This window comes from Podarcis raffonei, chromosome 8 (genome assembly GCF_027172205.1).
Source record: "Podarcis raffonei isolate rPodRaf1 chromosome 8, rPodRaf1.pri, whole genome shotgun sequence".
Lineage (NCBI taxonomy): Eukaryota > Metazoa > Chordata > Lepidosauria > Squamata > Lacertidae > Podarcis > Podarcis raffonei.
The window spans coordinates 73,653,248-73,671,395 of NC_070609.1; the positions used below are offsets into that span (position 1 = coordinate 73,653,248).

Here is an 18,148-nt window from a genome sequence, read left to right on the forward strand (position 1 = left end):
CCAGAGTCGTTAGGAGACCCCCTATTCCCCTCCCAGGGATACAATTTCCAGAGTGGGTTTAACAATCCATTTTCCCTGGAATTCTTGCTCTGTGAGAGGGAACGAAAAAGAGGGCAGGCGTCCGATCCTGGCACCCGGTGAAATGTGGGCATGTTTAAGGGGGCATGTTCAGTGTTGGAGAGGCTGAGCCCTTGCTGAAATTTTGAGGGGTTAATTTACTGAGGCTATTTGTGGGCATTATAGGACATACCAGCGGGCACACTGGTGCCCATGGGCACCATGTTGGCAGCTCTCCCTGGGTTAGAACGTCATAAACCAGCACAAGCGCAAAGTATCCAGAATGAGTGATGGCCCCTGAAAAGGAGCCGCTTGAGATTTGTTGATGCTCTTGACATATTTCTGCAAACCTATACCTGTATGAAGAACCCTGAATGTTTTTGTTATTTGAAACACACACGTAACACACTCAGGCCCACACCAGCTGATTCCGAGCTTTGGGACCACACTTGGAGGCTAATGGGTGTGCAGTAAATTTTCTAAAACTCCAGCAATCTCCAGAAATCCTGTTAATGCCGTGTCCAGATTGCACGGTTGGTTTAAAAAAAAACACACCAAACACCTACGTTGCTTGCGTTTCCAGGCTCCTCTGAGTGTTGATGAAGATAAACAGGTTTAAACGATTTCCAGAGCTCACCTCCCTCCCCCCTTCAATCTCTCTCTTTCCCTCACCCCCCAAGATGTCTTTCCGTCACTTAAGCGGGGCTTTTAATTGTCCTGCGGACGAGCTGAGGCAGTTTTCCACCTGTCTAAGCAGATAAATCAGCTGCCTCTGAGGCCTCCCGGAAAGGTGAGCTCAGCAGGTCCCTGGGAGGAGAGGAGCGGAATTTTGCTGGTGACTGTCACATAAGAGGACGGCTCTTGGGATGGTGTGCAAAAGTTGTTGTTTTTTTAAACAGGCCCTAAAAGCTTTGAAAATGGAGGGTATTTGTATCTAGAGAGAGCAGCTTGAATTTTTAAAAGTTCGCACAAGCGTTAGAAATCAGGTATGCTGTTTATTCTAGATGCAGAATATGGATGGAGCATGAAGAGGTCCTTGTTCCATCCATATTCTGCATCTAGAGTAACCCGTGCAGATCAATTGTTTGCATTTGTACAAACTTTTTAAAAATTCAAACTGGTCTCTTATGAATGTTTAAAAGGGCTGTACCTCAGTCAGTCAGAGCATTTGTCTTGCATGCAGAAGACCCCAGCTTCAGTCTCTGGCATCTCCAGGTGGAATTGAGAGAGAACCCTGTCTGAATCCCTGGGGAGAGCCACTGCCAGTCAGTGTAGACAGTACACCAATGCAGTACACCAAGTGGACCAATGCTTTGACTCATCAAGCTTTTCCCTTAAAACATACGAACAGAGGAAGCTGCCTTATATTGAGCCCATCTCAATATACCGTATTTTTCACCCCATAGGGCGCACCTAGTTTTGTGTGTGTGTGGGAAATAAAAAAAAATATCCCCCCCCCAGGTGCGGGGCTGGCGCGGGGGAAGCCCGAGCTTCCCCCAACCCCAGCCCCCAGAACAGCCTGCTTTCCGCAAGCCTAGGGAGCCTGGCGGGAAGTCGCGCCGGTCTCCCCAGGCTTGCGGAGAGCTGCGCGAAGCCCCGGCTCGCTCTTCAGCGTGCCCCAGGCTTCGGAATGCAGGCAGCTCTGCGCAACCCTTGGGAGGCCGGCGCAAAGTAGCCCCCAACCCCTCTCGCTCTCCAGGCTTCAGCGAAAGCCTGCATTCTCCCCATAGGATGCACACACATTTCCCCTTCATTTTTGGAGGGGGAAAAGTGCGTCCTATAGGGTGAAAAATACGGTACATTGGTCCATCTATCTTGGTATTGTTTACAATGAAGGCAGCAGCTCTCCAGAGATTCAAGCAGGGTTCTCTCTCAGCCCTACCTGGAAAATACAAAGTGCTGAACCTGCAGCCATCTGCCGAGCCTCAAAATGGCACCAAGAAATCGAATAGTTTTCAGATATAGCTCCTGCAAAATGCTAAAAAGCACCATGAGTTTTCAGCTAAAAAAAAACCAGCCTTCCAGTGCAATTCTGGAAATTTGGTTTATCACCTGTCACACATGAGGGTAACCTTTGACCCTACGTTTTTGAACTGCCCATCGGTCCTGGCCATTGACCATGAAAAAACAATAGTGTCGTACCTTGGTTGACAAATGCCTTGTGACTCGAACGTTTTAGCTCCCAACTGCTGCAGACACGGAAGTGAGTGTTCCGGTTTGCAAATGTTCTTTGGAACCCAAATGTCTGACGCAGCTTCCGATTGGCTGCAGGACCTTCCTGCAGCTAATCAGAAGCTGCGCCTTAGTTTCCAAACGTTTTGGAAATCAAATGGACTTCTGGAACGGATTCCGTTCGACTTCCCAGGTCCCACTGTACTGTATATGATAAAGATCGATTTCTTAATGCCTTTCAATCCCTACCCCCCTCTACACCATAGTGGCTTTTCACAAGTTGTTGACTTTAAATGTGAGGAGAGGGGTGGAAAAGAAAAGAAAATGGCAACAGATTTTAGAAGGAACACTTCTGGCTTGTTTTAATTTTAAACATCGGGGGGGGGGGGTTGAGAAGCGCACCGTGCTGGTTACTTTTTTTGCCCAGAAGGTGGCGCTTCGCCCTCGAGAAACGGAGCCGCGGAAGAAACGAGAGTGGAAGCTAATGCCGTCCGCGGGAGCTCTCTTGCTTCAGGCAGGAACCAGGGCAGAATTTTAAATGTGCTTAAACAAGATAACTAGGCAGCACAGGGGTTGCCGACAGAAGCTGGAATTGACTCCTTTCGCCCGCTGCCTCCGAAGGCCCCCCACCCTCTGGCTCATGTGGGGGGGGGGGGCTCGTCGGCCTTCGTTTCCTGCGGTTTGACAGAGATTTGAGGGAAGAGTTGTGGGGCAGGAATGTGGGCCTGGGGGTTCAAGAGTGCTGTGTGCGGCTGCCAGAATGGATTTTGGCTGTCGCTGTGTTAAAAAAACAATGCTTTGCCAAGAACAAGTGTGTGTGTGTGTGTGTGTGTGTGTGTGTGTGTGGAGTTAGGACTGAGAAGAATATAAGGGCGGCCAGGGTGGGGGTTGTCTCTCCAAGTTAATCACATATACCCAGAACCACCCTTCTTCTTTTCTCTTCAAATGTTCTGTTATAATGCCATGTTTTTTTCTTTTAAAATGTAATTATTTCTGAGGTGCCTCTTGCTGCAAATACTTTGCCCAAAGTTGCCCACTTGTACTGTATGCTATATGTATACAGGCGTTTGTGTGGAAGTGGGCACACTTGCCTAGCTCTGGTGCTGCCACAGTTAATATTTTCTACAAAGAGCTCAAGGTGGCATAAACCTCCCCCACTCACAACAACCCTGTGAGGTAGATTTAGGCTGAGAAGCCGCGAGTGGCCCAAAGCCACCAGCTGATGTTTTAATAAGCTTTTGCCCCACAAATATAACTGCAGCTACTGCTCCTCTTGGTAATTTTCTTGGTTGAGAGTGATGTAGGGAGCTTACTGTTTCCTACACTGGCTGGCAGCAGATAAACATTTATGCTTTGCGGGTTCTGTGTATATAGAAGGTGTATCATTTGCCAACCAGGAACACAGGAAGCTCCCTTTATACTCTGCCAGACCACTGGTCTAGCTAGCTCAGTGCTGTCAACATGGACAGGCTCTCCAGAGTTTTAGACAGCAGCCATTGCCATCCCTACCTAGACATTTATTTATTTATTTATTTGCATTTTTAGCCCACTTTTTTCTCAAAGAGCTCGAAAGTGGTGTACAAGGTTCTCTCCCTCACAGCAACCCTGTGAGGTAGGTTCAGCTGAGAGATTGTGACTGGCCCAAGGCCAGCCACTGAGCTTCAGGACTGAGCGGGGAATCGAACCCTGGTCTCCCAGGTCCTAGCTCAGGGGTCAGCAAACTTTTTCAGCATGGGGGCGGTCCACTGTCCCTCAGACCTTGTTGGGGGCCAGACTATATTTTGAAGGGGGGAAAATGAACGAATTCCTATGCCCCACAAACAACCCAGAGATGCATTTTAAATAAAAGCACGCATTCTATCCATGTAAAAACACCAGGCAGGCCCCACAAATAACCCAGAGATGCATTTTAAATAAAAGCACGCGTTCTACTCATGTAAAAACACCAGGCAGGCCCCACAAATAACCCAGAGATGCATTTTAAATAAAAGCACATGTTCTACTCATGTAAAAACACCAGGCAGGCCCCACAAATAACCCAGAGATGCATTTTAAATAAAAGGACACATTCTACTCATGTAAAAACACGCTGATTCCCGGACCATCCGCGGGCTGGATTTAGAAGGCGATTGGGCTGGATCCGGCCCCCGGAACTTAGTTTGCCTACCCATGTCCTAGTCCAACACTCTTAACCACTATGCCACACTGTCTCTGTGAGTAACACTAGGCTAGCCCAGTGTTTCCCAAACTTGGGTCTCCAGCTGCTTTTGGATTACAATTCTCATCATCCCTGACCACTGGTCTTCTAGCTAGGGATGATGTGAGTTGTAGTCCAACAACAGCTGGAGACCCAAGTTTGGAAAGCACTGGGCTAGATGGATCAATGGTTTGAGTAGAAGACAGCTTCCCATGTATTAAAAGAAGGACTGTAGCTCAGTGGAAGAGCATCTGCCTTGTAAGCAGAAGGTTCCAGGTTCAATCCCCTTCATCTCTAGATTGGGCTACAAAAAATTCCAGGCCGGAAACCCTGAAGAGCAGCTGCCAGTCAGTGTGGACAATACTGAGCTAGTCGTCCAAGTCGATAGAAGGCAGCTTCTGTGTTCCTCAGGCAACCACCTATCTCGTACTACAGCCTTTTCCTGTCTCGCGGCTCACCGGTCAGCTGGTCCGGCGACAAACTCTCCTGGCACATACTTCATTCCAGGCCTGTCCCTTGCCGCTGGGAAGTTTTTAAGCCGGCTGTCGCCTTGCCTCGCTCTCTGAAATTAATGGCCTTGGTTTACAGTAAATCTATACCTTTTAACAGGTTTATCCCCCAATCAATTAATTCCTGTAGAAGGTTTTCGTCATCGCTTTCGCCGGTTGCCAGGTCTCGGGGGGCGGGAAAGTAGATTTATTTCCATAATGGATCCAGTGATAATTATTTCACTATTTGGCGGGTGGGTGGGTGGGGGTGAGGGTGAAGGGGTGGTGTGTGATTTATATGGTGCGGCTGATGCAGTTTCTCGCCCCCGTTGGTTTTTACAATCTCAGCAGTCGCCGTTGCCGTTTTGTGGGGGTGGGAGTGGGGAGCAGTGTGATGTGATTTGCTTCTCAGAACAAGAGCTGTGATCGGGGAATGACTTTGAAAAGTGGGAAGGACTTGCAGAGGGTGTAGAAGCAGGAAGAAAGGTGTGAGTTCCTGTAGATCTCTACGTTTCTTTAAGCGGAGCAGTTGTTCTGGGATGGCGACCCTTGAACTCTGTCCCTGATTGTGCCAGGAATGGGGGAACTCTTGACCAGGCATAGGCAAACTCAGCCCTCCAGATGTTTTGGGACTACAACTCCCATCATCCCTAGCTAACAGGACCAGTGGTCAGGGATGATGGGAGTTGTAGTCCCAAAATATCTGGAGGGCCGAGTTTGCCTATGCCTGCTCTTGACATTCCAGATGTTGCTAGGCTCCCAGTTCCCATCATCCCTGGCCATTGACCATGCTAGTTGGGGTTGATGGGAGTTGAAGTCCAGTAATGCTTGGAGAGTCACAGGTTCCATCATCCTGTTTGGAGAAGTCTTCAGATCAGCCACTCGTGCAGAGAGACTACAGGGAGGCACCTTCTCTGTTGCCTTTTCTGATGCCTGCTATGGACATTTGTATTTCAACCCATCTTCTAAAAACTTTTTTGAAATCTGGACTTGCATGGATTTTACTTTATAGGCTGGTGTAGTTTTTAATCAGTTTTAATATTTATAATGGTTTTTTAAGCACTACTTTTATATATGCAGTAATTTCAGCTGTTTTTATATACGTAACTGCTATATATATATGTCATAATAATAAAAAGGAAATGTTGCATTTCCAGTTTAATAAAATCCAGGGCAGAAACTCATGCAGAGACGTAACAGGGAGCCACCTTTCTGAGCAGTACTTTCCATTCCCAGAAGCCTCTAGTCCAGATGTGGGGAACTTCTGGTCCTCCTAATGCTGTTGGACCCCATCTCCCATCATCCCTGACTGTTGGCCATATTGCCTGGGGTTGATGGGATCTGGGGAGTCCCGACAACTTCTGGAGAGCTAAAGGCTCTCTACCCACCCTTGCTGTAAAGAAATAAAAATCAGTGGCTGAGGCCTTATTAGCTTAGTTTCTGTCTCGTGGACTTTCAAGCCATGCTTTCAACTCCTTAGTGTTCATCCCTGGCTCAAATCAAACCGAAGAAAATGCAAAACTGCATTTTTCATATGTTCATCCATTGTTGCTGTTCCTTTGCCTTGTCCTGCTGCTGCTGGTGGACAAAGTGTGCATTAGAAGGCCTGTAGAAATACATGTGCAGCTGTTCTGCCAACAAATCAGTTCTCAGGGTTGGCTCTCATGGCAGAAACCTCTATAGCAGGATTGAGAGTTTTGATTCTGTGGCTGATGACCATTCTCCTCTTTCTCTCCCTGCAAGGCTGGTGCCCACAGCTCGCTTCTACCCCCTGCGCATGCACTGCGCCCGGGCCCTGACCCTGCTGTCGGAGAGCACTCGGACATTCATTCCTGTCTTGCCCTTTATCTTGGAGGTGAGTGCTCTTTTCACCAGCGTGCATGGCGCAGTAATAAAATATAAAGCAGCTTCCTGTGTGTTCAGGACCTCTTCCAGGTGGGCACAGGGTGGACCACCAGCGGCTCTGCTACCAAGACAGCGTCCTCCGTGGATTTCAGTGCGCAGGCTGGTCTTTCGGACAAACTGCTCCCAAGTTGGGCTCCGCCTGCAATATCCACTTAAATCGGCATCGCACCGCTTTAAACCATCATGGCTTCCCCCAAAGGATCATGGGAACTGTAATCTTTAAACCATTATGTCTTCCCCCAAAGGATCATGGGAACTGTAATCTTTAAACCATTATGTCTTCCCCCAATGGATCATGGGAACTGTAATCTTTTAAAGAAGGTGCTGAGAGTTGTTGGGAGACCCCGTTCCTCTCACAGAGCTGCAATTCCCTGGGAAGAGAGGGACTGACTGAGAAAACCACTCAGGGAATTGAAGCTCTGCCAGGGGAATAGGAGTCTCCTAGCAACTCTCAGCACTCTTAACAAATCACAGTCCCCAGAACCCTTTGGGAGGACGCTGTGACTGTTCAAAGTGGTATGATACAGCTTTAAATGTATAGAACAGAATTGTTTAGGGTTTTCTATGTTAACAGCAAAAGCTTAAACTTGGCTTGGTACCAAAGCAGCAGCCATCTGGCCTGGCAATGAAGAACTCTGGAGGACTCCAAAGCTTGCACACTGTTTTGAAATGTTGTTGGCCTGATAAAGGTTTAGCTGTAATGTCGATTCTTACAGGTCCAGAATGGCTCCCTCTTTTAAGTTTTGCTTTGCAGTTATTTCAGTTAGTTGGACTTTGTAACCGGACCCAAGGGGTTGTGCTGAAGGCGGCTGCTATGCTGCCCCCCACATTTGGGACAAATTTTGTGCATCCCCTAGGAATCTGCCCCTTTCCCCAAATTTGAGCTGCAAGCTGCCTCTTGAGAACTGCATTGTGTGGGGCCACATTTACACCATATATAAAAAGTGCTGTGATACCATTTTAAGCAGCCAATGCTTCCCCCGAAGAACTGTGGGAGTTGTAGAACATTAAAAGGTGCTGCGAGTACTTAGGAGACCTCCCCCCAATTCCTCCCATAGAACTATAGTTCCCAGAATTCCCTGTGAATTGGTTGCTAAAACTGCACAGTGTGTGTGAGGGGAGTAGAGATTCTTCCAGCAACTCTCTGCACCCTTAACAAGCTGCAGTTCCCAGAATTATTTGGGGGGGTGGGAAGACGCTACAACTGTCACAAGTGGTATCACAGTGATTTAAACATGGGTTGCGAATGCGGACTTGGGAGCAAATCCTACAGCGTGACTCAGCTGTGTAGCAGCCTCTGTGCAGGATCTGTTGCTTGCATTCATTATGGGGCCCCCTCCACACACTGTCCTGCTTTGCTCTCCCCCCCCCCCCGCATCTGGCTATTTGTGCTCTTTGAAAGGGGAGGGTGGGAAGGAAAAGGAGAAATGGCAGACGGTGCGAAGTTTGGGGCGGGGAGGGGTGGTGGTTTGGGGAGAGGCCGTTGCCTGGGAATTAGCCAAGCCACCGTGGTTTGCTGGGAAGCGAGAACCCTCCTGTGGTTATTTTTTTATGTCGTTGCAAACGTCCGTTTGTTAACCACATCCTTTCCGCCTGCAGCGGCCAGCGAAGGCCTCCCCCCTGCACTCTTCCTCTCCCTCTCTCTCTCTCTCTCCCGGACCCCTTGCGGCTTCTTGGCTGTTCCCCTCTGTGCATCTGTTTCCTTCCTCCTCCTCGCTCCCCGCTTGCGCTGCTGAGCTCCCAGCCCTCAACCTCCGGTAGATAACAGGGTCCCAGCGGCGACGCCTCCTCCCTCGTGGCAAGCCACATATATCAGCCCAGCCGCCCCCGTGGTCTCAGCGTGCTTTTCCTCCTGGCTTCCGCCAGCGACCACATCCGATGGCGCTGGGCTCATGCAACAGGCAGCTCGCCCACGGCGGGTGGGGATGGAGCACACGGGCTGAGCGCCTGCATTGGGAAGATCTTGGTTCATGACTCTTTGCCGAAGACAAGCAGCCCCTTTATAAGAAGGAAGTGTTTGTGTGGGGATAAGCTTCTCAAAATGCGGAACTTCCTTTCGATCTTCTGGTTCCAGTATTTTTGTGAGATAGATAGATAGATAGATAGATAGAGAGAGAGAGAGAGAGAGAGAGAGAGAGATAAACACATACACACCATAGCTGTCAACTTTTCCCTTTTCTTGTGAGGAATCCTATTCGGAATAAGGGAGCTTCCCTTAAAAAAAGGGAAACGTTGACAGCTGTCTCTCACACACACACACACACACACACACACACTAATCCATCTTAGTTTTGTTCAGGAGCAGACCTATTGAAATCAATGGACCAGGATTAGTCACATCCATTTATTCCAGTGGGTCTACTCTGAGTAGGATCATGCTGTCCTGACAACAGCAATGTGAGGTAGTTTAGGCCTCTGAGCTGTTGTCCCCACAGCAGCCTGTGAGCTGTTCTTGTCTAGGATTCGCAGGTCGGGGAGTGGGGAGCGACTAGGCCACTGAAGATGAGCCAGCATCCCCCACTTCCCCAGAAGTTAAGCACCTGTGTCGTAGGCGAGGTCCTGAGTTCAGAGCATATGTTCTACATGCAAATGATGATCCCAGGCTGACTCTCAAGTAGGGCTGAGAGAGGCCTCGGCCTAAAACACTGGAGAGTGGCTGCCAGTCAGCACAGACGATACTGAGCTAGATGGACTTGGTATAAGGCAGCTTCCTATGTTACTGTTCATGTATTTGATTCCCCCCTCCCTTTCAGAAACAAAACTTGCTACATGTCGAAAATGGCATGCCAAAGAGATCGCCACTGCAGAACCCTGAAGTGCTAGTTTTCTCCATGCAAGGACTTACATTGTCCAGGGGCAGGATGTGTGTGTGTGTGACCATACCTTTTTACTTAGACAGGCCTAGTATGGTCATAAGATCCAGCCCCATCTTCTGAGGTCACCTTATTTCCACCGTTGAAATGAATTTCTCCGGAATCCCGGCGTGTGCTTTCCGTGACAAAGGATGCAATTACTCTTCCCTCCCTGCTGCTCTCATCCTAAAGTAACAGCAGGGAAAGGGGCCTTCTGCGGCTCCTCTTTTCTCTAACCGTGCGCCCCCCCCCTTCTGCTTTCCCCCGTGCCCTTGTCACCACCCGCCGCTGACAGCCTGCACGTCTCCTGCCGCCCCTCCAGGTGCTGGAATTCCCCTGGCTCCTGCCACCGGAGATAAGAGTCGTGTCAGTGATGGGCCTTGACAGCCGCCTTGGCTGCTCTGGTGCGAAGAGCACCTGCCCTGCTTCTCCCCCGCCCCCCCCCCCGACTGGCGGCTTCTCCCTTCGCTCTCCCTCTCTTGAGGGGTGAGACATGTTTCAGGAGAGGTTGAGTGGGCCTCTGGAAGGGTCTCAGTGTTATAGGGCAGGGGGCAAGGCCCAGGGAAGGGGGTCCTACTGTTTATTCTTCTTCTTTTTCAGAGGATTTCATAGAATCCTAGAATTTGGCTCTACTTTAAAGTTTATTATTATTGCTATTATTAGGATAGGACTCTGCTCAAAGCTGCTGCTGTCAATTATTTACCCCCTGACTTTCGCTCTAAGGTCCCAGCAGGGATTGACGACTTTAAATTACAGTATTAAAAACTGTTTAGAACAACTTACAATCAGAAGAAACAAAACAAGGTGGGTCCTTGCTGGGATTCAGTCCTACTTGAAAGGAGGTGGAGATTCGGCTCTACTTTACAGCTAATGATTGCTATTATTTTATTATCCGGCTCTGCTTATGTTTAAGAGGATGCTGGAGGGCATTCCTTATTCTTTGGCGGCACTTGGGAAGCTGATTTTATTTATTTATTTCCATTTAGGGATTGCTTCCTGGAGTGATTTGCTATATAATAAAAGCATACGTGAAACAGAAATATTTTAAAATTGAAAAAAATGATTGCATTTTTTAAAAATGATAAAAACTCTCTCTGTGTGTACATAAATACAGTGTAAAACAATAATAATGCATACTTAAAGAATCAATTCACACAGACTGCCAAGAAGTTCGTTCCACCGGCAGTAGCCCTTGTTCAGACACTTAATACAGGAAGGCAAGTTTGGGTAAATTAAAGTGGGAAAACTTTCCCCCATGTCTCTCTCCCTTCTAACTCGCCTGCTCCTCCCACCTCCCCATAGGGGGCAAGGCTGCTCTGACAATCTAAAATCTATCTCTTTCCCCCTCCGCACTCCTTGGGTGTGTTTTTTGGGGGGTGGGTGGGTGTAGGAATAAGGAAGGTTAACTGATAAGCTCAGAGAGTCACAAGAGGAGAGACGTAAATGCACTCAGCTGACTCTTTAAATGGTGGGTCGCTGACGGATGTGTGAGGGCCCCATTGCTTGGACTCCAAGGGTGGGGGGTGGGAGAGAAAGAGAGGCCTAGGACATGGAAAAGGGAATGAATAGTGATTCTGGAAGATGGAGGGGTGGTGGAATATTGTTCCACCAGGTGTTCTGCATACCCTCTGCAGTTTAGCTTATTGAGCTCTGGCGGGGGGTGGGGGCAGATTTGGGCTTTTGTTTGTTCACACACACACACACACACACACACACACACACAGAGTGCTAGGTATCAAACTGCTTCTGAAATTTAAGGGAGGCTTGAAAAGGAGTTTATGATACAGCACTATCTGTGTTGTTTGGGGTTTGATTCATTTGTTTGAAATGGCTGGGTTTAGGGGAAGGGAATAATATAGGAAAGCTGCCTTATACAGAGTCAGACCACTGGCCCATCTAGCACAGGGTTCATTGCACTGACTGCCAACAATTCTGCAGGGGGTTTCAGGCAGGGGACATTCCCCAGCCCTACCTAGAGATGGTGCTCTAACCACAGCAAGCCTTTCATCGCATCTAAAGTATTTCTTCAGATCCTTTCTCTGCCATAGACCTCACCGGGGTGGCTTTGGGAGAAGGGCACCTGTTTTCTCTGTCACTTCCCAGCCTCACAGGGTCGCTGAGAAGGTCAGTGAAAATTACAGAGCATTGACCCTGCTTCATCTCGTAGCCGAGAGCTTTGACTTAGTTGGCCATTCTGCTTGTGCAGCGTGATTCTTTGCTTTTTCTCTTTAACGACCCCGGAAGTATAACCCAGAAGCAAAACCTTGCCTTAAGTCTGGCTGGCGAGCCAGGTTCAGGCATTGCACTAAACTGCAATGTTTACTCACTCGCCCCAGAGCCGGAGTTCTCGGCTTCCTGTGATGTGTGAATGCAGCTTCTGGGTCACCCCTAGGTGGTAGCAGGGGAGCTTTCAGGAAGTTGGGTGAGGGGTGAAAATTGTACCCACAGGAACTTTGACACTCTGTAAAATGGCATGTACACCAACAGCTTTGAATGGTGGGTTCAGTTAACCCGGTTTGCTAGGGGAAGATTCTTGCTAATGCATTGGGCCTTTCTCACCCCCCCTGGCATTCCCCCCCCCCCCAATATCTCCCAAATCCCCTCTGGAGGTTCAGGAGAGTCCCAGGACAGCAAAGGGGGTGGAGGTGGGAGAGGAGAATTGTTCTACCTGACAAGTAGAAATCATTGTGCCATCAGAACGATTATAATAGCATGACACCAAATTCCTTCCTGAGCAAATAGTAAATACTAGATTGTGTCTTTTTATCTCATAGGTTTTCCAGCAGGTAGACTTCAACAAGAAACCGGGGCGCATGAGTTCAAAACCCATCAACTTCTCTGTTATCTTGAAGCTCTCCAATGCCAATCTTCAGGAGAAGGCTTTCCGGGTAAGGGGCGGGCTTTGGGGGCAGAGATGGCGTGGTCCAGCCTCTGGCTTTTCGGAGTAGCAGCTTTTGAAATGCCAAATTTATGAAATCCTAATCTTCCATATTTGCTTGTGTGGTTATTTATACTCCTCCCTTCAAAGAAACGTTCAAATAACTAGAAGCAGAAGGATTTGGGGGTGGAGGGGGGGGGATAATGATTCTTCCCCAGCCCTGCCTGGAGGTGCCAAGGATTGAACCTGAGACCTTCTGCATGCGAAGCAGATGCTGTACCACTGAGCTGCAGTTCTCTAGTAAAATTTTCAGTTTGAGTACTATAAAATTAGAATTGGGGGGGGGGGACACCCTGCGGGCAGTGAATACAACCATAAGCCCGTTTGCACCACCTAATTAATTACAAAACCAAGTCTAATTAAGCATCACCAGAAGTAATTAATATGAGTCATTATATATGTAACGTCTGGACTCTGTGATTTGGCCAGCTGTATGAAAGGTGCAGGTGTCCTTTGTTATAAAAGAGCTGAACTGGGCAGAGGGTCTTGGGAGGGCTCACCCGTCTGATGTTCCATCCCAGTGTTGTTAGACTCCCAAAACCCATCAGCCCCAACCAGCACAGCCATTGAACAGACATGATGGGAGCTGTAGTTTAGCACCACAGCCGCCGCCACGGTCTCCTCTCATCGGATGCGGCTCTCCATTACCTGATTGATCATTGGTAACTGGTGATGCTTGAGGCTGAAGCTCAGAGCAGTGCTTTGCAACTGAACTATGGTCCTCCTTTTAAAAAGAGCATTAAGTTCCCAGTCCTCATGGTTCTGAATTCAGCGCTCCTTGAAATAGGTGCACAGAAAGCTGCCTTTCGCTTATCTACACTGAGTGGCAACAGTTTTCCAGGAGATTCTAAGGCTTGAAGCTGGAGCTTGAACTGGGTTTTTCTGCATGCAAATCAGATTCCCTACCACTCAGTGCCTGGCTGGGAGATCACCTGGGTGGAGAAGCCATATACTTTGTCTCGAGTTCAGTGGTGAAAGGAAAGCAGAATACAAGCACTTGCTTTTCCTCTCTCTTTCTAACAAGTCCCCCTCTCCTGCTTTTTCCCACACAGGATGGCCTCATTGACCAGCTATATGACCTGATTCTGGAGTATCTTCACGGCCAGGCCTATACAATCGGTTTTCCGGAGCTCGCCCTCCCAACTATTCTCCAGGTGCGTCCAGGTGTCAAAAAACTAGCCTTGGGTGAAAAGGCACCTCTCTCTCTGGATTAGCCCTGCCCCTCTATAATGGGGATCCTGACTGAGCTTGTTCCCTGTGTATGATACTGCAGAGACTTGACAACCTACAGAAGTCTTGCTCATCCAGGAAGTTGTCTGGTTATTAGCGGCAAGCAAACGTGCCCTGTTTCTGGTCTGCATCACTTTTGTATTTGTTCACCTGTCAGTCCCAAATTCTGCACTAGGAACATAGGAAGCAGCCTTATACTGAGTCAAACCATTGGTCTATCTAGCTCAGTGAGGTCTGCACTGACAGGCAGCAGCTCTCCCAAGGATTCAGACGGGATACTCCATGCCAGGCCTGGATCTGAGACCTTCTGCATGCAAAGCATGTGCTCTGCCACTGTTCTACAGCCCTTCCCACAGAATAATCATTGTAGAAGTGGTTTTATTGGGGTGCGGCCCAATTAAGTCTTACTCAGAGTAGACCCCTTAACTTTAATTGAGCTACACTGAGTAGGACTAGCATTGGATGCAACCCATCGCCTTTAATTTGCTGAGTTTGTCGATCTTTTATATCTTCGCTTATTTCATTTTATTGTGCACTGAAGAAAGTTTGGTGGTTAACTGTTTATAAAACCACAACTAAGGATTGTGCCCCAATCCTACTCAGAGTAGACCCATTGAAATCTATAGCCATGACTGAATCTGGTTCATTAATTTTAGTGGGACTGCTCTGAGGAGGATTTAGGCTTGTCGCCAACAAAGTAAATAATTTAGTTTGCAGTTTTTCAAAACATGCAAATTCCATGTGGAAATTTTCATTTAAATACATTTTTTTTTAAAGTTGCATTTTCTCCCCGTGTCCACTTCTAAATAGCAGCCATCCAGTTCAGTATTGCCTACTTTGACTGACGGGGTTTCAAGCAGGAGACATTCCCAGCCCTACTTGGAGATGCTGGGGATTGAACCTGGGACCTTCTGCATTCAAAGCAGATGCTCTACCACTGAGCTACGGCCCTTTCTGAAAATGACGTGTTTTTAAAAATGCCCTCACTGCTTCCCTTTCTGCTTGGGTGGGAGCCCTCTCTGCAGCAGTGCCGTTGGGGGAACGCCTTTCCTTTCCACTCTCTTAAAGACGCCTCTGCAGGGCATTGCTTTTCCTGGAATTCCACCCCCTGCACCCCCTCCCTCTGGGCGTGGGCTTGGACTCCCATCCTGGCCTGCCTCATTCGTGAAACGCGGCTGGAAGGATCTCCAGAGGAGACTTTTACAACCTTCTAGGGAATCAGGCTGTAGTGGGCAGAGGAGAGGGAATGTTTGGTTTTTAACCCCTGGACCCTTTGCCCTGGGGCCCTGGGGTGGTCTTGTTTGCCCCTGAAGGTTGTTCGTAGGGAAGGAACAGCTGCCTGTCCTCCTTCAATCTCTGAGGATAATCTGAGCTGGCTGGCTGTTTGGAGCAACCAGGGGGGATGCTTGCAATTAGCAGGAACACGCAGGCTTCAAGCTTCATCCCCATCCGTATGCCCTGGGGGAAAAGACTGAGAGACAGAGAGAGAGAGGAAGTGGGAAGGAAGCAAGGAGAAAGAATGTTTTAAGGAAAGAATTTGGGAGGGGGACTCTTCATTTAGATGCTGAGCTGGCTTTGCGTGTAGCAAAGTTCTTTGTCTGTGTCCAGTGCTTGGCAGTTGCGGTCAGATCCAGATGCCGCGGCCCTGGTCACTTAACGTAAAGGTAAAGGGACCCCTGACCATTAGGTTCAGTCGTGGACAATTCTGGAGTTGCGGTGCTCATCTCGCTTTACTGGCCGAGGAAGCCGGCGTACAGCTTCCGGGTCATGTGGCCAGCATGACTAAGCTGCTTCTGGTGAACCAGAGCAGCGCACGGAAACACTGTTTACCTTCCCCCCAGAGTGGTACCTATTTACTTAACTTGGGTGGCTTTAACTAGCAAACTGGAGGTTAAACTAACCCCTTTCCAGCCCCAGGAGGTGAGCAGGGAGTGTTCGCGCGACACACCTACGCACTGCAGCCGACGCACTAATGTGTCGTGCCACACAGTTTGAAAGCTCTGGGTTAGAGTGTTGGACTAGGGCCTGAGAGATGAGGGTTCGATTCCCCACTCGGCCATGAAGCTCATGGTGGGGTGACCTTGTGCCAGCCGCTACTTCTCAGCCGTACCTACCTCTCAGGGTTGTTGAGGGGATTAAATGAGCAGGAGAGCTGTTGTAAGCCGCCTTGAGCTCTGTGGGGGGGGGGGGGAGATGGGGTATAAATGTAACAAATAAAAAAAAAGAAATAAAATAAATGCCAATTTCAGGGGGGGCAGAGTTGATGTTGTGCTCAGGTGCTGTTTGTGGGCTTCCCATTGAGGCATCTGGTTGGCCAACAGGATGCTGGACTAAATGAACTTTTTTTTGTTCTAAGCTTCCCATTTTTATTTTTATTTTAGTTTTATTTAATTTTTAATTATGGCTGCAAGGCATATAAGGTACCAAGGAAACTTCTCTTGCGCAGGTCCTGATCCTTTCAATAGAGCTTGTGCAGAAGAACTGCCCTGGTGGATTGTGGTCAAAAAGTTGGATCTCTCTAACCCTGTACCCTTAGCTCCAAATAACATTCTTATAAGGAACATAGCACCATATCAGGTTCTTCTTCCCTTCTGTAGTATGATGTGCTGATGTTGTGATGCCATCCCCACTCACAAGTGAATTCCACAATTTTGGGTTTGACTCTGGGCATACCATGCTTTGTCTAGATGTGCAGCTTCTGAGCCCAAAATTCCAGTGACTAGGGGGGCAATTCAGGGGAGAGAAAGATACAAATGGCTAGCTTCGAACAAAGTTCAAACCTCAAGCTGCAATCAGTTAGAAATGAGAGGCGGGGGTCTATTCCCCCCTCTCCTTCTTAGGGCCATGTAAGGCAGGGGTAAGAAGCTGCCTTTATACTGAGTCAGACCATTGGTCCATCTAGTTCAGTATTTTCTGCACTGACTTACAGTAGCTCTCCAGGTTCAGTTTCTGGCATTTCCAGGTAGGGGCCAGCCTGAAACCCTAGACAGCTGCTGCCAGTCAGTGTAGACAATACTGAAATAGATGGACCCAACAGTCTGACTTAGTATAAGGCAACTTCCCATGCCTTAAGGGAAGGGCTGTGACTCAGTGGTAAAGGCTGCAGAAGGTCCCTGGTTCAATCCTTGGCAGACTCCCTGTTTGAAACCCTAGAGAGCATCTGCCAGTCAGTGTAGACGGTATTGAGCCAGGCGGAGCAGTGGCTTGACTCTGTACAAGGCAGCTTCCTGTGGGATCCTGCGTTCCATGCTTTCCTGCTCTTTTGGCAGCTGTGCCGTACTGCGGAATATAAAGTTGTAAGGAGCAGAGTCGGGGAATTTAATGGGATCAGTTCGTGGAATGTCTCCTTCCTTTCCTGCAGCTGAAGTCGTTCCTGAAGGAGTGCAAAGTTGCCAACTACTGCAAGACGATCCGTCAGCTCTTGGAGAAGCTGCAGGAAAACTCTGCCTACATCACCGGCAAGCGGCAGAAAGCCACCTTTGGCGTCGCTAACCGGGAGGCTGTGGTGAGTCTCTGTTTTCTCTCTCTCTCTGGCTCAGCATCTCGGGAGAGGGGCTCTGACTGCCGCTTGGCGGAGCCTTGCGCAAAGGCAGGAAGGAAGAGGAGGGCTGGGCGTGGATGCCGACTCTCGCTTGAGTCGACTTGTGAAAAAGAGATCAGTCCACAAAAACAACAACAACCCAGAGCTCTCGTTTCATGACGCCAACTAATATTTTTTACGGCCGCAGTGGAAATCCCTTACGATCTCTGGCCTTTATGATAAAATTATTTAGAGACCTCTGTGGCTGTTCGTAACCACAGCCCTGTAGAGTGGCTGGGTGTGTATGTGTATGTGTGTGTGTGTGTGTGTGGAGCTTGTGTGGCCTTCCAGATCTTGTTGGACTTGTGTCAGCCCACAGCCAGCATGGCTCAGTGGTCAGGTGATGGGAGTTGGAGTCCAGCAAGATCTGGGGGGGGGGGTTACAGGCTCCCCACCCCTGCATTAGAAGGTGGCAGCACTGTGATGGAGGTAAGGAGGGGCAGTAAAGGCAAATGATGGCCTAAATCAGGGATTGGAGGCAGGCTGTGTGATCCTCAAGAAGTACAGTGGTACCTCGGGTTAAGTACTTAATTCGTTCCAGAGGTCCGTTCTTAACCTGAAACTGTTCTTAACCTGAAGCACCACTTTAGCTAATAGGGCCTCCTCCTGCTGCCGCGCCGCCGGAGCACAATTTCTGTTCCCATCCTGAAGCAAAGTTCTTAACCCGAGGTACTATTTCTGGGTTAGCGGAGTCTGTAACCTGAAGCGTATGTAACCTGAAGCGTATGT

General features: G+C 48.7%; 1 protein-coding gene across 4 annotated transcripts in view; it reads left to right on the top strand.

Annotated features, from left to right (window-relative positions):
* Positions 1-18,148, top strand: part of NOC2L (NOC2 like nucleolar associated transcriptional repressor) — a 75,764-nt gene that overhangs the window by 37,622 nt on the left and 19,994 nt on the right. For all 4 annotated transcript variants that reach the window (XM_053400826.1, XM_053400827.1, XM_053400828.1 and 1 more), the window contains exons 12-15: positions 6,658-6,769; positions 12,446-12,559; positions 13,662-13,763; positions 17,201-17,344. In XM_053400826.1, the coding sequence (XP_053256801.1) occupies positions 6,658-6,769; positions 12,446-12,559; positions 13,662-13,763; positions 17,201-17,344 (472 nt within the window). The remainder of the gene's footprint in view (positions 1-6,657; positions 6,770-12,445; positions 12,560-13,661; positions 13,764-17,200; positions 17,345-18,148) is intronic.